The 17307-nt window shown below is 34.6% G+C and overlaps 3 protein-coding genes and 2 long non-coding RNA genes across 6 annotated transcripts; 2 read left to right on the top strand and 3 right to left on the bottom strand.

Moving 5' to 3' along the window:
- The first annotated feature begins 418 nt into the window (after positions 1-418).
- Positions 419-8335, top strand: LOC124444238 (stress-70 protein, mitochondrial-like). 2 transcript variants are annotated; one of them, XM_046994826.1, is made up of 21 exons: positions 419-525; positions 1473-1607; positions 1701-1823; positions 2219-2389; positions 2551-2604; positions 2695-2737; positions 2808-2906; positions 3032-3093; positions 3336-3516; positions 3710-3795; positions 3881-4079; positions 4184-4290; positions 4389-4551; positions 4674-4766; positions 4901-5110; positions 5781-6008; positions 6191-6295; positions 6377-6494; positions 6914-7008; positions 7141-7233; positions 7459-8335. In XM_046994826.1, exons 7-21 carry the CDS (start codon positions 2817-2819, stop codon positions 7480-7482), a joined length of 1854 nt encoding a protein of 617 aa, XP_046850782.1. In that variant the 5' UTR covers positions 419-525; positions 1473-1607; positions 1701-1823; positions 2219-2389; positions 2551-2604; positions 2695-2737; positions 2808-2816; the 3' UTR covers positions 7483-8335. The 2 variants fall into 2 exon arrangements, with proteins under 2 accessions (XP_046850782.1, XP_046850781.1); XM_046994825.1 differs by lacking the exons at positions 419-525; positions 1473-1607; positions 1701-1823; ... (1 more) ...; positions 2551-2604; positions 2695-2737 and having other exon boundaries at positions 2793-2906.
- LOC124444250 lies at positions 7112-7889 on the bottom strand. The gene is made up of 3 exons (XR_006947910.1): positions 7767-7889; positions 7610-7690; positions 7112-7516 (listed from the first exon to the last, which is right to left on the bottom strand). It is a non-coding gene; the product is annotated as an uncharacterized LOC124444250 (long non-coding RNA).
- Positions 8138-9920, bottom strand: LOC124444243 (polycomb group RING finger protein 1-like). The gene is made up of 7 exons (XM_046994830.1): positions 9465-9920; positions 9175-9272; positions 8999-9104; positions 8785-8890; positions 8654-8709; positions 8503-8562; positions 8138-8425 (listed from the first exon to the last, which is right to left on the bottom strand). The coding sequence occupies exons 1-7, from the start codon at positions 9568-9570 to the stop codon at positions 8193-8195; spliced, it is 765 nt and encodes a 254-aa protein (XP_046850786.1). The 5' UTR covers positions 9571-9920; the 3' UTR covers positions 8138-8192.
- Positions 9921-9968: 48 nt separating this feature from the next.
- On the bottom strand, positions 9969-14431 carry LOC124443508 (vesicular glutamate transporter 1-like). The gene is made up of 8 exons (XM_046993961.1): positions 14216-14431; positions 13218-13305; positions 12837-12926; positions 12320-12438; positions 11950-12105; positions 11082-11214; positions 10282-10520; positions 9969-10175 (listed from the first exon to the last, which is right to left on the bottom strand). The coding sequence occupies exons 1-8, from the start codon at positions 14429-14431 to the stop codon at positions 10062-10064; spliced, it is 1155 nt and encodes a 384-aa protein (XP_046849917.1). The 3' UTR covers positions 9969-10061.
- A 1379-nt stretch (positions 14432-15810) lies between these two features.
- LOC124444245 lies at positions 15811-16476 on the top strand. Its single transcript, XR_006947905.1, has 2 exons — positions 15811-15899; positions 16210-16476. It is a non-coding gene; the product is annotated as an uncharacterized LOC124444245 (long non-coding RNA).
- Positions 16477-17307: the final 831 nt, after the last annotated feature.

The raw sequence follows: 17307 nt of genomic DNA, 5'->3' as shown, positions 1-17307 counted from the left end.
TAGTTGATTTCACTGGAATATACTCACTAACAGAATTTGACTCGTACACAGAGGCTTCTACGACGTCGTATCTTACTACTATACTATTGTTGCTATAATACATATTTTTTCAATATATATTTTGCTGCGTTCATATTTTGTAATTCTGTTGTTATTATTAAAAACATTTTAGTTAAAAGCCTCTCTTTAAGAAATGCCTCGCTTTAATAATCGCAATCGACTCCCTTTCGAAGTATGTTTGAAATAAATCCGGTATCTCGAATGCCTCGTGAAATTTTCATATTGCTTGAAATTTTGCAATCTGAGTTAGTTCTAATAGGTACTGTATAGAATTGAAACTCAGCAAAAAGATACAACTGATAGTTTTATACGAGAGTTTTAAAATGAATTATTGCATCAAAATTTTTTGTCTTTATAGTTGATGAATATTCAAATGAACAATGGAAAAACATGATAAGTTTACAGATGATAGCGTGAAAGAGGATGATGAGTACTATGTGGAGGACAACACTGAGTTTAGAAAAAGTATGTAGTTGCGTGTAATATGCAGCAATTGCTGTTTCTTTGTGAATAATGTGGTCTAGTATTATTTCAATACTTGTTAAATAATTGTTTTATACTATTCACGTATTACTGTTCTTTGCTCTGATTGAAGAAAATATCACTTGTTTATATGAGCAAGAGCACAGTAACCTTTATTGACTCCAGTCTTTTAGTTGTGACATGAAATTTTACTAAATGTTTTTGTGTTTACTTTGTAAAAGCTGATTAATAATTTTTGATATACTATTATATATTCGTTATATATTGATTTTATTGATACGCATAAGAGAGATGTTTTCATACGTTATGATTTAAAGAAGTAATGTGTTACTGTTGTGCTGATGTTGGGCGTTTTGCTTGTGACTGTAAGAATAAGCATTTGCTTAAACTGTCATAAACCGAAATGAAGGATTCTATCATATGGAGATTAAACTGCATGACCGAGCGCAATAAGAATGCAAACGGAAAGATATTGCACTTGGTTTTCATTTGCTTTTACAACCTGAGAAAATTTTGTTTTTTAGTTTTTGATTATTTTATAATGATTAGAAAATTGTTTTCAAGTTTAAAACACTATAGATTTACACTTTATTTTTTTGCTATCGTGTTGCATGATGTGACAGCTGATCTGAACGTTGTAACCCAACAAAGTTATTGTATATAATGCTAAATAGTTTCCAATAGTTACTAAAATTGTTACTTGATGACCCGACCTATCATTGACGAAATAGTTCTGTACCATGGTTGTTATTAATGAAACAATGAGGTGAATTTTGCTTGTTTTCGTATTAACTAATAATTTGCCTGTTTGACAAAACTTTTGTAAATTATTTACCAGAAAACTGACGAGGTGCTATAAGAATAATTTTGAGTAAATGCTGACAACTAATGCAATATACAATTTAGAAATTGAGAAACTATGCTTTTAGGCTGGAAATTTGTCACCAGAAAAGAACGACCAGATAATTTGGACGAGAGACAGACAAGTGAAGAAAGAAGCCACACTAAAATAGTCCAGAAGAATAATTTCAATTCATCATCATTTGAAAGAAAATCTGAGAATGGTATGTATGATAAGTAGGTAGAAAATTATTTCAAACAGGCTGAACAGTTTGTTGGAAACACAAGTAACTTAACCTACTTTATTGGTTTTAAAGTTGTCAGCAATGTAAATAAACGAAATAAAAACGACGAAAGAAAAAGATTTCAACGTGTTAATGGAGATGAAAGCGTTGAGAAAAAGAAATGTTCTTCAAAAGATTGCAGTGAAAGTGTTAAGGGTACGACCATTTATTGCCCACTGCTTAAGTTGTATCATGTATTTAAATTCTCTGTCATTTTGAGCTTTTGTCGATCTGCCAATGTAATACCAACATTACTGGTAATTATTTAAATGTGAAAGAAAAATACAGTCTTTTTACTTGACGTTTTCTCACCCCTGAGCACGATGGCTAACGTTGTATGAAATTACAACTAGAGGGTAGAGCAATTAAGCTTTACTTAGGTAATTCTATTGGTTTATTATATAGTAAGTCTGTTGGTCAATTCTATGGCAGTTCTATTTGTCAATTCTATCGTAGTCCTATTGATTAGCTCTATGTTAATTCTATTGGTTTATTTTTGGGAAATCTATTAGTTGATTCTATAGTAATTCTATTGGTTTATTCCATTGTAGTTCTATTGGTTTATTCCATGGTAATTCTATTGGTTAATTCTACGGTAATTTCCTCCTTGATTAATTCATTTGGGTTTCAGTGTCTGTACCATTTGAAACAAGAATAGCTACATACCCACCTTGTGTACCCACTATCACTTAAGGGAACGCTTCATAATATACGTCGCAAAGGTTTGTCAAATCCTACCAGTTCTTCTGATAAAATTATTACCTTTGAATAGAATAAAATTTGCGGTCATAAGAGCGAAGAAACCAAACGATTGAATTCTGACAACTTGCATATTTTTTAAGGAGAACTATATAAAGAAACTAACGATAATTTTTGTTGAAAGTTGCTGTAGCAAAGAGTTCACCTGCTTTTCCTTCGATAAAGACGTAAGAAATAGGTATGTAATCATACTTACACGATTCCGCCTTTCAACAAGGAATTTTGCTATGGATTTAGCATTCATTTCTTCCTATTAATGCATCCGTAGGAAACTGGACCGAGTTTCTTTTTCAAACCACGCATGTCCTACGGTAATTATTCATTGCATCAGACCCTATGTGATCGTTCTTCGGTAGAAGTCTACTGTGGTTATTTTTACAGCGTGAAATCATGTCTTTTGCAATGATTTTATCGAGATTTTCAGCCAAGAACGCTCTCAGTACTTGGCGGTGTGCAAATATCAAACGTTCGTTTTCGAGGGTAAGAAAAAATTTGCTGGAAAATTGCATAGATTCTGAAATATGTTCTGGCTTTTTATGCACGCCTTCTGTGTACAGATGTCCTCCACATCATCACTGACGACTAAGATTTTTTGTTTTCTTTAGATTAATAGAAGTACATTGAGTCAAACAATCTCCACTCATAATGCACCAGTCAGATCTTATGCGTAAGTAAAAAGTTTATTAAAAAAATACCAATTAATTATATTAAATTGAAAGGTTGAACACCAAAACAACTAGCTTACCATTGTATTTCCTCTTTATCAATACAATTCATTAATTTTGATGTTCAAATGACTTTATAAATGTGCCAACGAAGCTGTTAAATGTACAATGAGCAACTAATTTTTCCCGCTCGGTAACAAGTCCAACTAGTTTTTCATTGGTTCAAAATTTCATCTACTTTAAGTTCTGATGTACGTGGAGCAGTTTGTGGCATTGATCTTGGTACAAACAACTCATGTGTTGCTGTTATGGAAGGCAAAACACCTAAGGTGATTGAAAATGCTGAGGGAGCAAAGACGACTCCATCAGTTGTAGCATTTTCATCAGATGGAGAGAGGCTTGTTGGGGAACCAGCAATACGACAGGTATAAAAAAGCCAATATTGGTGCTTATACAGACTCTGATTTGTAACTGATGCTGTCTTTTATATAAGCAACATTTATTAGCATAATCTATATGACTTATGCCTGATTTAATTGATTGTCTTTGCTGATATAAACCAGCAGAATCATTGCAAAGAAAAGTGCCGAAGTAATGGATTTATTTGTAAACTTTTAGGCAGTGACCAATCCTCAAAATACCCTTTATGCGACAAAAAGATACATAGGAAGACGCTTTGATGATTCCGAAGTTCAAAAAGATCTGTATGTATATGCTTGTTGTTAAACACTTCATGAAAAATAATATTTCTTATTGTAACTGAATTTCTCTTTTATATATTTCTTGCAGTAAAAACCTTTCATTCAAAATTGTAAAGGCATCAAATGGGGATGCTTGGTTTGATGTTCAAGGGAAAATGTACTCACCAAGTCAAATTGGTGCATTTGTTTTGATGAAAATGAAAGAAACTGCTGAAAGTTATTTGAACACAAGTGTACAAAATGCAGTTGTCACTGTACCTGCGTATTTCAACGATGCTCAAAGACAGGTAACATAAAACTTGCCAAAGCAAAGATATCATCAGTCATGTCAAAGTTCAAGTCTTCAGGCTTAATGGCTGTTTCTATGATAACCATGGATTATTTATTTAAGGCAACAAAAGATGCGGGCCAGATTGCAGGTTTCAGCGTCCTTCATGTCATCAATGAGCCTACAGCTGCAGCGCTTGCTTATGGAATGGATAGGGCAGAAGATAAAATGTATGTTGGATGAAATGATATATGACTAAAATTGCTAATTGTGTTGCTTTTTTTGTTTCTAAAATTATGTATTAATGAAATGTGCTTTTATTATTTAGCTTAGCTGTTTATGATCTTGGTGGTGGTACATTTGATGTGTCCATCTTGGAAATCCAAAAGGGTGTATTTGAAGTGAAAGCAACAAATCGTGATACTTATTTGGGTGGTGAGGATTTTGATAATGCTCTTCTTCAGTATCTTGTAAAAGAATTCAAAAGAGAGGTATGAAATATTTCATCTGCCCAGTATTAAAATTGAAATATGAAATGATAGAATTGTTTTAAAGAACCTTGATTTTTTTTACTTAAGTTAACTAATCGAATAAATTATGCTCTCATTTTTAGTCGGGAATTGATCTTACGAAGGACAACATGGCAATTCAAAGATTAAGAGAAGCTGCTGAAAAAGCAAAGATTGAGTTATCGTCATCCATACAAGTTTGTTTACACAATAATTGATTTGATTGCTTGCACAAAAACAATTGATTGCATGTTTAGTCATTAATTTATCCATTAACAGTTTATTTTAAATGACATTTCAAAAGTAACTTCACTTCTATCATATTTTATAGACGGATATCAATCTACCTTACATTACTATTGGAGCGTCAGGACCCCAGCACATGAACATGAAATTAACAAGAGCAAAACTCGAGTCACTTGTTGCTGATTTGATTCAAAGAACTGTTGAACCTTGTAAAAAATGCATGAAGGACGCTGACTGTACAATATCAGATATTGGAGAAGTGTTGTTGGTTGGTAGTATGACAAGGATGCCTAAGGTATCAGTTTGACCTAATCTGTATATTTTGTTTTGACTTGGTCAGGTGTTGAGCTGTGTGGCTCCAGCATTTTATCTGGTTTTCAGTTTATTGAATTTCGGTCCATTTTTTTTCAAAAAAAGAAAAAACAATGCATGTGTAATGCTACATTGACTGAATTATGAATTAGACGAGTAGACGCCAGAAAGTTGTCTAGTTCAGCATAATTCAACGTGTGCTTGTTTTCTATGTGTTTTCACAGATCTGTGGTTTTGCTATGTACTGTGCTGATTTCATTCTGTCACAGACCTCACACTTCAAACTTGTTTCTTGTTTTCTTTCTTGAAATATTCCCAAATTGGACTCTTTTCTTGCGGTTTTGAATGGAAAGAAGGAACTGAACTGTTTTGAAACTTTAAAGGAAGGTGGACGTTTGGAGGACGTCTAAGGGGAAAAATAAAACCAAAAATATCGGTTCTTTGGCGTAGAAAGTTTTTGATGCATAAAAAAGAACTAATATTATAACCTCACAGCTCTATTCCGGTATTTTGGTTGATAGATGTTTGAGCTTCATCTAAATTATTATTGTCCAAACAGCAGTGTTTTGTTTATTACTTTCACAATCCTTGTATCTCTGGTTTATTTCAATGGATCCCATAGCAGAACTAAGGAATGTTAATGAATCAATTAGGTGCAAGAACTTGTGAAGGAGATATTTGGTCGTTCGCCAAATAAGGCTGTGAATCCGGACGAAGCTGTTGCTTTAGGAGCGGCCATTCAAGGTGGAGTTCTTGCTGGTGATGTGAAAGATGTTCTTCTGTTGGATGTTACACCTTTATCCCTTGGCGTTGAGACGCTTGGTGGTGTCTTTATCAAGCTCATAGAGAGAAACACGACTATTCCTACGAAAAAGAGCCAGGTGCAGTATTTTACCATTAAATTCAGCAAGATTCCTTTGTAATTTACACCACTGTAACATAGCAAATTTCACTTGTACACTACATACGTATGATGTGATTGAAATCATCACATTGTATCTATGAAGCTCAATTGCCATTGTCTTGATCCAGTTTAAGCATTTATATTTTTATACCTTTCTAGGTGTTCTCCACCGCAGCTGATGGTCAGACGCAAGTGGAAATTAAGGTTTGTCAAGGTGAACGTGCAATGGCTGCAGATAATAAAACTTTGGGACAGTTTTCTTTGGTGAGCATTACGAATGTTTGCTTATTTTTGTTGAACAACGTCAATGTATATGATATTTCTAATCTTCATCGTTTGCGTTAGGTTGGCATCCCACCTGCACCACGTGGTATACCACAAATTAACGTCACGTTCAACATTGATGCTAATGGCATTGTCAACGTGTCCGCTCGTGATAAGGGAACTGGAAAAGAACAACAGAGTAAGTACATCATGGCTAACGGTTTGAATGACAAAGAAAATCTTCTCAGCGTAGCAGAGTTTACTACTGAATTACTTATTCGAAAAAGTCAGGCTTTAGGAAAACTAATAGTTTAACTGATTATTGCATTCTTCATTGTTTGTTAATATACAAATACTTATAATTTCTATATAATATGGACCACATCTTTTTTAAATCACAGTTCAATTGGTTTAGTGATTGTTGCAGATCTGCTAAAGGGACAACAAGGGGGTAAAGGCATTTAATTGATGTTTGACAGCATTCCTTGGTTTAAATTTATTTTCTATTGTACACTCATCCCCAGTTGTTGTGTGCATGTTCTTTGGTTTTGTGATCAGTTATTAAACAGCTATTGTATTTTGGAGAGTCACTGTTGCATTATTTGATTATTTGTACAGTTGTCATCCAATCTTCTGGTGGTTTGAACAAAGATGAGATTGAAAATATGATTAAACAAGCTGAAATGTATGCAGAAAGTGACAGAGAAAGAAAGGTGAGCACGAAAGGAACTGACGTTGTAGTTGAACTGAAGGATAGCAGCAGTTTACTCGTTAACCATATGTTAAATGTCTCTGTATAGAGTTGTATCTTCAGCCTTTTAAAATGTTTTTTACACGTTTATTAGGAAAAAACTGAAGCAGTCAACCATGCCGAAAGCATTTTACATGACACAGAATCGAAAATTGAAGAGTTCAAAGATCAGTTGCCACAAGACGAGGTTAGTGTCACTTCAACATGAACCTTTGGTGTGATCTAAATCAAAACAATTCATTTACGAGCTACTAGTTTTTGACGTATTTTTCGCAAAAGATCTGTTTTCCTACAGGTCAATGTTAAGTAAAGTGTTCTTGTTCTTTCATCTTGTTAACATTACTTGAGTTTGGAAATGATAAGAGTCAGCCTGAACATCACTTTTCTTAACACTTTCCTTGCTCCTTTCTAGTTTATGCTCAGTATATATCACTGAGACCATAATACAAAAGCAACGGTTTACTGCTGTCCTGAAAACGAAATACATGTGAAAAGCAGAGTAAACTTTGAAGATTTCTCAGAATAATTATATTGATAATTCTTAAACTGGGTTGGCAACTCACTTCTTCCTCAGCAATAGTTTCTTTTATAAACTGCAATGTAAAGTCTGATCCCAGTTCCATATCATTACAAATTATTTCAATCTTAAAAATAAAGTACAAGTAAATCTCTATATTTGATTGACTCACATGATCAACATAATCAGTTGTATACTGGTACCTGATTTGCAGCTTCAAGATTCAATTTCTTTGCTAAGAATGCTTGAAGTAATCCAATTGTCACCTGATTTGAGCAACGGACAAATTTTCTTTTCAATGGCTGCAATAAAACCAATGCATATAGCATGTTAGAACTGGCAGCATAATATCAAAACAAGCACTTGTCTTTGCCTAAACTACTTGAGTGCAATGAAGCTCCATTTGTATTCAAGTTTTTTCTATTGTCAACATGAAGTGAAAAATATGATGCTCATGTTTCCTTGAATGACTTATCAAGTGCAGAAGTGAAGTTTGCCTTAAACTGTCTTATTGAACTGTTGTAAATTGAATTTCTTGTACCAAACTGCTACCTCTAAATCTTCAAGTGTGAATTCATCAACACTAAAAATATACATAATGATCAATTTCAATATATCATGATCAAGTGTCAATGAATAAATTTTTCAGCTGCAGGAAATTTGGTATTGATCACCAACCTTTTCATTTCAAGTTGCATGGTAATTTCATCATTCTCATCTTCAATGTAGTATTCTGGTGTATTTTCAATAGGTTCTGAAGGTGCTTCTTGTACTTGTTGTGAGTGTGATTGAGAGTAGTTACTTTCTGCTCTTGTAACTGTAGTATGATTAATTTGAGGTCTCTGTATGTCTGGTTTTATGACTGTAGTAATCAGGATTATGATCATTAGAATTATCATGCATATAACAACACAAATGAACAAAAATACATTGTCGAACCTTTGTCTGGGATGGCGAGTCCCCTGCTTTTGTAGAAAACTCTTCGTTGTCTTTCTTCAGCTGAGAAGGATGAAATAATATATTGATCTTTTGAAGTGGTATGCATGTAAATTGAAAATCAATGTCACCAATTTGAGGAAAAAACATTAACCTTCTGCAAAATCAGGTACCAATTTATTAACTATGTCCTGAAGGACACAATCAGTTCTGGAAGTTGAAAAGCATAGGATCAAATTTTGCCCACTTCTGGTGATTAAATGAAAATTAAATGATTCTCCTTACTTAAGATTATACCAAGGGTTTGTTTTATGCACAAGCTCATGACATAGTGGACATTTGTAGTTACAACGAACTCTCTCAAAATGCTTCACAATACAACCTCTACAAACTTAAAACATAGCCAAGTGTGAAAATTGTGTCATAATCACCCTCTAACCATTGATGGCAACATAAGTGTTGGACTAGCAGTTTGTGAAACACTTGATGAAATACTAACATGAATGTAGACATTCAGTTATTGTTATAGCATCAACTAAATATCCTTGGCAAACTGGACACGTGATGTGTGGATTTAGCAATTTGATTTGGATTGACCTTGGTTTCTAAACACAACACAAAGACAACTCGTAGTGTTGTGAAATCCTCTGTTTTTAAATAAATGGTTATAGTTACTAGTGCTAATTTGTCAAATTCTTCCTTCCATTTTTCAGGTACAGTCGGTATGACTTTCCTTGATCTTTTTCTCCTGAATTGCTTGGTGGACATCAGGACTTAACATAAATAATACATCATTTGATACAGAGGTAAGTTTAGGCAACATAGCATAAGTTGTTGTGGAACAGATTTATGCCTTTCCTCTTAAGACGGACGTAGTGGTTTGTTTGTGTTGTATAAAATACTTAAAAAATATCAACATATATAGCAAATGTTCTATAGTAAAATAAAAGATGACAATTCTTTACCTCTATGGTTGTCATTGACATTTTGCATGTGTGCCATGCTTGGGTCTAGCTTGTAAGATCTTGGTTGACCAACGTTTGAAGTTATTTTAACTGATTTAAATAGCATGAGTGAGTGGCTTTTGATTTAGTAAATTTGATCAAGGAACCTGGATTAATCATTGATATCAATGACATGTACCTAGTGTTGCTGACAAGACATACACCTGTTTTTTTTGACAAATTAAGTTGAGTGACTTAAGTCATTCATTGATTTTATTACTGTCTCTGTTTACAAATTTTAAAGTCTCTGTTTTGAAGATTGCAAATGGGTGAAATGAGTACAAGAAGTGTATGGTCAGTATGAATGAATGTCCCAAAATTACCGATCACGTGACTAAAACATCATATCCAAGTCAGTGGATACTGGACTGCTGCTGCACTGCTGTGCACGTGGTGTGCGACTGTGCGTGCAAGAAAAACAACTGTACTGAAAGAAAAATTTAATAAATATTTTTCAAATATTGAATGTTATAGTGATTAAAAATAAAAGAACGATGAATTATAAAACATAAAAATGCTCTGGGAGGACACAGAGACTTCAGAAAGTGAATGAACGACTCAATTATCAGCCCATGGTTGTTTTTCTGACGAACCAAATACAAGGTACAAGAGCATTCCAAAAACCTCGATGGCAGCCGTGATATAGAATACAATTGCCCATTGTTGAATATTCTACAAGAAATTGTAAGTTATTTTTATACTTTTACAAATGGCTAATTGCATGTTTAATATGCTATTGGACTTAATTGAAATGTTATAAAAGCTCATTTATTCTTACCCCGTGCTCTGTAAGACTTCCAACCACTTCTGGTGAAATAAAACCAGTGATATTACAGGCAAAGTTAGAAATACCCATTAATACACTTGAATACTTTGGTGCAAGCTCAACCAAGTTTGCTCCTGGACCACTTGAGCTAAAATTTGATACTGTAATTGCTATGGTTGCTATGACAATAGCAGTTGAGGCATTAGATGCATAAACCATGGCAAAGATAAAGACTCCACCTATTCCAGCACCTAATGTATGAAGAAAACCACAAAAATTCAATATTGGAGAAAAGATAATGTCAATTTCACCTTGTGTATCTCTAAAATAGTTTTGAGTATTCATTGGAACATTCAAATGTTCGTTTGTTAGTTTGCATCTTTAAACTTACAGTAAATGATCTGATTGGCTAACATATATAGATATTGACTAATCAGATTATCTTCCGTAAGTTTTGAACATTCAAACTAAAAAGAAAACACTTGAAAGTTTGTAGGAATATTCTAATGTTCAAATGAATGTTCCAAACTTCTTTCAGAAGAAAGTTAAAATCAACATTATGTTACCATGAAGTTTCATGTCCATTTTAGTACAACTGCTAAGGGGGTGAGTAAAATTTATTTTAAATAAAGCTTAGAAATGATGTTGGTATAATATTAAGAATACAGTTACTTCTCATAATGATGGTTTTTGCAACATTTTATTCACATTCCCTCAACCACTTCTCTCAAGAGTCAACACTTTTTAAGAGAGTCATATTAATTATTATGGTTGCAAACTTATGAAAAAGCATGTGGTAAAATAAATCTTACCAAACAAATAAGAGAGTTTTCTGGCATTTGTTGTGCTTAAATATTTTCGTTTTCTCAACATATCTATGAAAAATCCCCATGCAGGTGTGAGTAGTCCTGCTACTACATAAGGAATGGAACTAGTGAAACCAATCTGTATAAGAAAAAAAAAACAATGATATAAGTTCATGATGTTTTTCAAATCGTTTTCATTTACTCTTCTCATTAATCTTATCTTACAACTTGTTTTTGTTCAATTTATTGCATGCATAGGTCTTATTTCCAACCATTTGAGCTTATGACAAAACAAATTCATTGAGGTTATAATAGAAGATTATTCTCTTAATTGAAATTTAAAAAATAGGTACACAGAGCGTACATGTGGGTAGCCTAAATTTGCTCGGAGATGTAACTGATGTTTGCAAAGCTAACATTTATATGAAATCCTTTGTTATTGGCTTAGACAACTGTCAGTGAAGCAGATGTGGGTTGTTGCATTCCTTTAAGTCATAGCATTACAAATAGCGTTGCTAGGTTTAAATTTCCATTAATACATCTTTGTTAAAAGTGGTTTAAAGTACATTTGTTAAGTTCTTTGTTTATTTATACATTCAGCCTGAACATAGAGATCAGTAATACAGATGGAAGCTGATTGGTGGAGTAGCTGTTTTCTCCTTTTTATATAGCTTAAAAACTTTTATAATGTATAGGTTATGTAATGTATAGCTTAAAAACTACACATTACTCACATTAGTACCAATTCAATAAACTTTTTTTGTTCCTTTGAAAGGGGCACTATGTATAAACTACTGTAACATCTACATGATCAGGATTTTTGCATTAACATCATGCTTTCAATGAATTCAATTTTCATAAAAAATCCACAAACCGTTGTTATATCTAGTTTATGAACATCGCTGAGATAGCTTGGAAATGAAAACATAAATGTGTAGAAACACCAACAATCCATAAAGACGGGAAGTATGATCGCCCAAACTCTTATCGATGTGAGCATATGTCTCCATGGAATTTCACGAAATTTCAACTGTAAATACACACAGATGAACTGTTATGTTACACATAAATAGTTCTTTTTGATCTGTCATTACTTTGGAAGCAATTAGTTCCACTACATTGTTTTGTGTCACGTCAATTTATGTTGTCAAGTAATGAAAAAACAATATATCATAAATAAATAAAGAAAATAAATCAAATATTTAAATTCAAGTAATATTGTTCAGTCATTTTAAGATATTTACTTTAGTTGTCCAGTGTTTTCCAATCTTTTGTATCTCAGACCGGGATATAGTAGGATGATCAGCTGGTTGTTCCGCCCCCAGGTACAGCCAACATAAATACCAGAGGACTCCTTGAGCTCCTTCAACAAATGCAAAAATGAAAAAATATTTCCTCGTCAGGTGCAGCAGCTAGAGCACCTTTTAACTTGGTTTGCTAAGTAATCATCACTTTTGTTATCTCCAGTTGTTTTTGTTTATGCAAAATACGTCATGATTCAACAGTCAGTGTTGAAAACACGGGCAATTCCCCCCTTCCATCGAAATGGCTGAAAAAATATTCTAATGAAATATCTGCCACTCAAGGGTGGGAATTTTTCCTATTTTCTGCACTGTGTGACTGGCGTTTTAATGGCACTTGAACGAAAGCAATAAAGATTATCTTCTGTATGCTAGTATTCTCTGATAATTGTTTTATAAATTTATGACGTATTGATTTATTTTCATTAGATCCTTGAAGAAGCGATGAACGAAAACTTACCAAAGAAGTAAAAAACGGACGGCCACCCGTATGAACTACCGGCCAGAAGACCACTTATTGAGTTCGCAAAAACTGTTCCCCACAGAAGACCTGCATGAGAGGATCATGGGTAAGTTTTTAAATTGTTGACGACGTTTGTTTATGCAAGCTGTAGAAATCAAAATCTACTCATAAAACAGCGCTTTAAATGTTTTTGACGAAATCACAAATTTCGAAAGTACGTAGCTAAAGCTCCGTTGCGCGTGCAGTTTCACCAGCTAGCGCTGCAAATTAATATAATGAAATTATATTGATTCATCAGATGCACGTACTTTATATGTATCTTACGAAATCATGTATGTACAACATAAATGACATCATAAATTACGATCATTCAATCACCTGCATATGAAACGGTGACGAAAATACTCCTTTCGTAAATAGGTGACCATTTGCTTATTAAATCAATGCCTGAACTCGCCACCAAACCCTGTGGAAAAAAATCACATCATGTACGACTTCATGTAAATTGTAGCGAGAGACTTGCCGAGCGGAAATCGAATTCGTGTGATAAAATTAATGCAACATGTTCTGATTCCATAGAATAGACCAATTGTAAAGTTAAATTTATTGTGACGTTTCGTCTTTACTCAAGTTTCGTCTTTACTCGTCTGAAGATGTCTTGAGTAAAGACGTCAATTAACAGTCTATTTTATGTTGTTGAGCATTCACAGCATGTAAATATCGAGATTTATCTTGATAAAGTGAATGGTTTGAACCCGGGAGTATCGTTACATGTTTGTACACGTAGATCGTCCAAGTTAGTAGAGTCTTGAGAAGAACTGTTGTTGGTGGTGTTGACTGACGTTTCAAAAACCTTAGCGGTGATCATCTTCAAGTGCTGTCACAGTCAACATCAACATCAACATTCCTTCTCGAGACTCTACTAACCTGGACAATCTACGTCAACAAACATGCAAAAAATTTCTTGTTACTACCATGGGCTTACCAAGCAAGGAGGGCAGCCAAATTGTTAGACAAATCAGGTTAATCGAGCAATTTTCGATTAGACTTAATGATTGTCGTACATTTAGGCCAAACAACTGACGAAAAATTTTAGCGGATATGCTTGTGGCTATCTACACACTTTCACATAAATGCCCCAGCATTAACTATGTTTAAAACGAATTTAGTGAGTTACTATGAAAACTTGAATGGAATTTTGCTTAAGATAAAACTATCTTATCATGTGCATGCTGAATTGTTTTGTGGAATAAAACTGACTAAAGTCGTCGCAATTTAAAGGTATATATAGCATATTCAATGACTAAAATCTCATCTCTACAGTTTGCTACACACTATCAAATAAGCTTTCATAAAGCTAAAAAGTTATACCTTACCAAGAATGCACCTTCCAGTACCCGTAGTACTATGAAGGCACTGACGTTCGCCCTGACGATCAGTGGTGTGAAAAGCGTAAGAACCGAGGAGCCAAAAATTGCAATACCAAGTAGAAATGAACTGCCATACTTTGCGCAAAGCAATCCTGCCGGTATTTGAAGAGCAGTATAGCTCCAGTAAAGGGACGCCAGATTGTACCTGCAAACGTCTATCATTGTTACCAGTTGATTGCATCTGATATGACATTTTATTACATGGTGCTAATACATGCTGGCGGCATTAGAGTACTGCCATAAGCAATATTAGATGAATTTAGTAAACTTCAAAAATAATTTCTTATTACAACATACGAATGATTCCGCCGCATTGTCACGAGGTCAAATAGATAGTTCGCCACCACACAATGTTAAGATCTGAAGCAAATCATTCCATTCTTGTGCACTTCTACCTTTCTTTACACAACCCCCACCCCCCCCTCCACCTCCGTGTATTTATCTGTGCACAAAACTCCAATTACCCACAGCAGATATAATTTTCACGTGCATTCAACGAAGACGACTTACCTTGAAGTTGCGTGCTCCAGTGGAATTCTGGCTCCTTAAAGAGATAAATGGGACATTAGTCCGTTGTTTTTACCGTAATTCTTTGTAAAATTTCCTGACTTTCACAGACTATTAGATGAATTACAAACGTAATTGGCTGTTTATCAACTACCAGCGTTCAATACTGCCGCCACATACTAACGTAATTGGCTGTGTATCAACTACCAGCGTACAATACCGCCGCCACATACTAACGTAATTGGCTGTGTATCAACTACCAGCGTACAATACCGCCGCCACATACTAACGTTATTGGCTGTGTATCAACTACCAGCGTACAATACCGCCGCCACATACTAACGTAATTGGCTGTGTATCAACTACCAGCGTACAATACCGCCGCCACATACTAACGTAATTGGCTGTGTATCAACTACCAGCGTACAATACCGCCGCCACCTACTAAGGTATTTGGCTGTGTATCAACTACCAGCGTACAATACCGCCGCCACATACTAACGTACTTGGCTGTGTATCAACTACCAGCGTACAATACCGCCGCCACATACTAACGTAATTGACTGTGTATCAACTACCAGCGTACAATACCGCCGCCACATACTAACGTAATTGGCTGTGTATCAACTACCAGCGTACAATACCGCTGCCACATACTGTATCATGTCCGAAGGAAAATCAAAATTGCCAAAGCTGTGATGAAAAACTGCAGCAGGAAACAAGAAGTTGAATTTGAAGTTTAAATCTAAACTTCAGCTTTTCATCTATATGTACCAATTGATAAAAGCAAGCATTGCATTTTTTTCTTACCTCGTCTCTTGATAAACGAGATTCCGTTGTGTTATGCTGGTCATCTTCTTCGTGCGTCATTGCTACAATGGTCACGTTCACACACATCCTTATGCAATACATGTTGAAATTAGCCAGTGCAATCATAACTAAAATTATGAAACGTTTAGGGATTGCTTGAAATATCCGTATCCTGGTGACTGGTCTTGATATCCTAGTTTTGCGTTGTCACTTATTTCACAAACGAAAACGATTGTGTTATTACATGTGGATGGAAGGATTTGATGGGATAAGAAAGGTTCAGGGCATGCGCAGCTGTTAATCAACCATCAAGGTATTTTCTATTGGATTCTAAGCGCTTTATTTGTGTAGATGAAAAGAGAAAGTGAGAATATTGTTGATAAAAAGCACTCTTCGTGGGACACAGTTCAACTCGAGTCTACTTCACTTGTGGCAAATGTGAATGGACGAATTGAACATGGGTATAAATAATGCGTAGTGTTATCGAAGTGGGATCGACGCTTTCTAATAGACATAAAATGCCTTTCTAATTGAGAAAATCAACCAAATCTTTTAAACTCTACTTACTGCGATGTCTTTTCAACAATACATACAGTTTATTAAAGATTTACATTATAATATAGATACAGACGAGGGTATTTTTCGCTGACGTAAGCTTTAAGTGAAGGCAATTGATGGAAAATTAAGGAAATTGATGCCGAAGAAACGAAGAAATTACAGATGAATCAATAGAACACTTCTTCAATATTGTGTTATAATTTCAATTGAAAATTGTAAATGAAAATTGTTATTGGATTCAAAATTTTATAATCAAAGTTTCAAAGGTGTTTTGATTATTTCTAAAATTCTAGTCAAAATAAAGTGCTAAATTTTTGATCATGAACCATCAACCATGGCGTAGTTTTTTACTTTTTTCATATCAATAGTTAATTGGTTAAAGTTTAATTAGTATTTGTAATCATGTGTGTTTGTTGCAAAATGTTGCAAAATGAATAATGACAATGGCATTTCATCCAAGTTGGGATAAAACAATTTTAGCAGCTGATGACATATTTGGAAGCATTGGAATTTTAAATGTGGTGAGACTTTTTGATTTTGTTTGTGTTGCTTTGCACTTCATTTTGATGCCTTTTGTAGTAACAAACAGTTGCCGTGTTGTTTTCCAATTAAACCGTTCTCTAATAATTGTTGGTCCCATTGATGATTTTGGTCATATTAGTCTTGTTTTGTTTAAGACTTGCTAGAAACATCATTATGGAGCTCCAGCAGCTCCATAATGCCTTCTGTCGGTAATGGCAGTACGTCCGTGGTAACTGAAACACGACTACTATCTTACGGACAAAAATATACCATAACACCTGGACGAATCCCGACTGAGACGATAGTATCAAGTGTCGAGGCTGTCCTAGCGTATCAAAGAGACTTGTCAGAGACAACCAAAGACGAATCACAAGCAGGGTAGCCTCCGCTTTTCAATCGTCCTCTATTTGTGACAACAACTTGACAAAGGACGAGCAACAAGCACTCAAACGACTAAAACACGACAACAACATCGTCATTTTACCAGCAGACAAAGGACACGGGACTGTGGTCATGGACAGGAATGATTACTTCGACAAAATGGACACCCTTGTTAACGACAGACAAACGTACGAACAACTCAAACGAGACCCAACTTCATCACTATTACGCAAACTTAACAGCAAGATCTTCTCTATGAG

This window comes from Xenia sp. Carnegie-2017, unplaced genomic scaffold (assembly GCF_021976095.1).
Source record: "Xenia sp. Carnegie-2017 unplaced genomic scaffold, XeniaSp_v1 HiC_scaffold_21, whole genome shotgun sequence".
NCBI lineage: Eukaryota > Metazoa > Cnidaria > Anthozoa > Malacalcyonacea > Xeniidae > Xenia > Xenia sp. Carnegie-2017.
Note: the sequence above shows the minus strand (reverse complement) of the source record. Positions and strands in the feature narration are given on the sequence as shown.

Excerpts from the sequence above, each read along its gene's own strand:
- LOC124443508 (XM_046993961.1), bottom strand. The coding sequence starts at position 14,431 with ATGATAGACGTTTGCAGGTACAATCTGGCGTCCCTTTACTGGAGCTAT. Across the intron at positions 12,106-12,319 it reads GAAAACACTGGACAACTAAA|TTGAAATTTCGTGAAATTCC; the intron begins GTAAATATCTTA and ends GTGTATTTACAG. Across the intron at positions 10,176-10,281 it reads GAAGTCTTACAGAGCACGGG|AATATTCAACAATGGGCAAT; the intron begins GTAAGAATAAAT and ends AATTTCTTGTAG.
- LOC124444238 (XM_046994826.1), top strand. The coding sequence starts at position 2,817 with ATGTCTTTTGCAATGATTTTATCGAGATTTTCAGCCAAGAACGCTCTC. Across the intron at positions 3,094-3,335 it reads GCACCAGTCAGATCTTATGC|TTCTGATGTACGTGGAGCAG; the intron begins GTAAGTAAAAAG and ends ATCTACTTTAAG. Across the intron at positions 3,517-3,709 it reads GGGAACCAGCAATACGACAG|GCAGTGACCAATCCTCAAAA; the intron begins GTATAAAAAAGC and ends GTAAACTTTTAG.
- LOC124444243 (XM_046994830.1), bottom strand. The coding sequence starts at position 9,570 with ATGCTATTTAAATCAGTTAAAATAACTTCAAACGTTGGTCAACCAAGA. Across the intron at positions 9,105-9,174 it reads AATTTGACAAATTAGCACTA|AAACCAAGGTCAATCCAAAT; the intron begins GTAACTATAACC and ends TGTTGTGTTTAG. Across the intron at positions 8,426-8,502 it reads ACTCGCCATCCCAGACAAAG|TCATAAAACCAGACATACAG; the intron begins GTTCGACAATGT and ends TGATTACTACAG.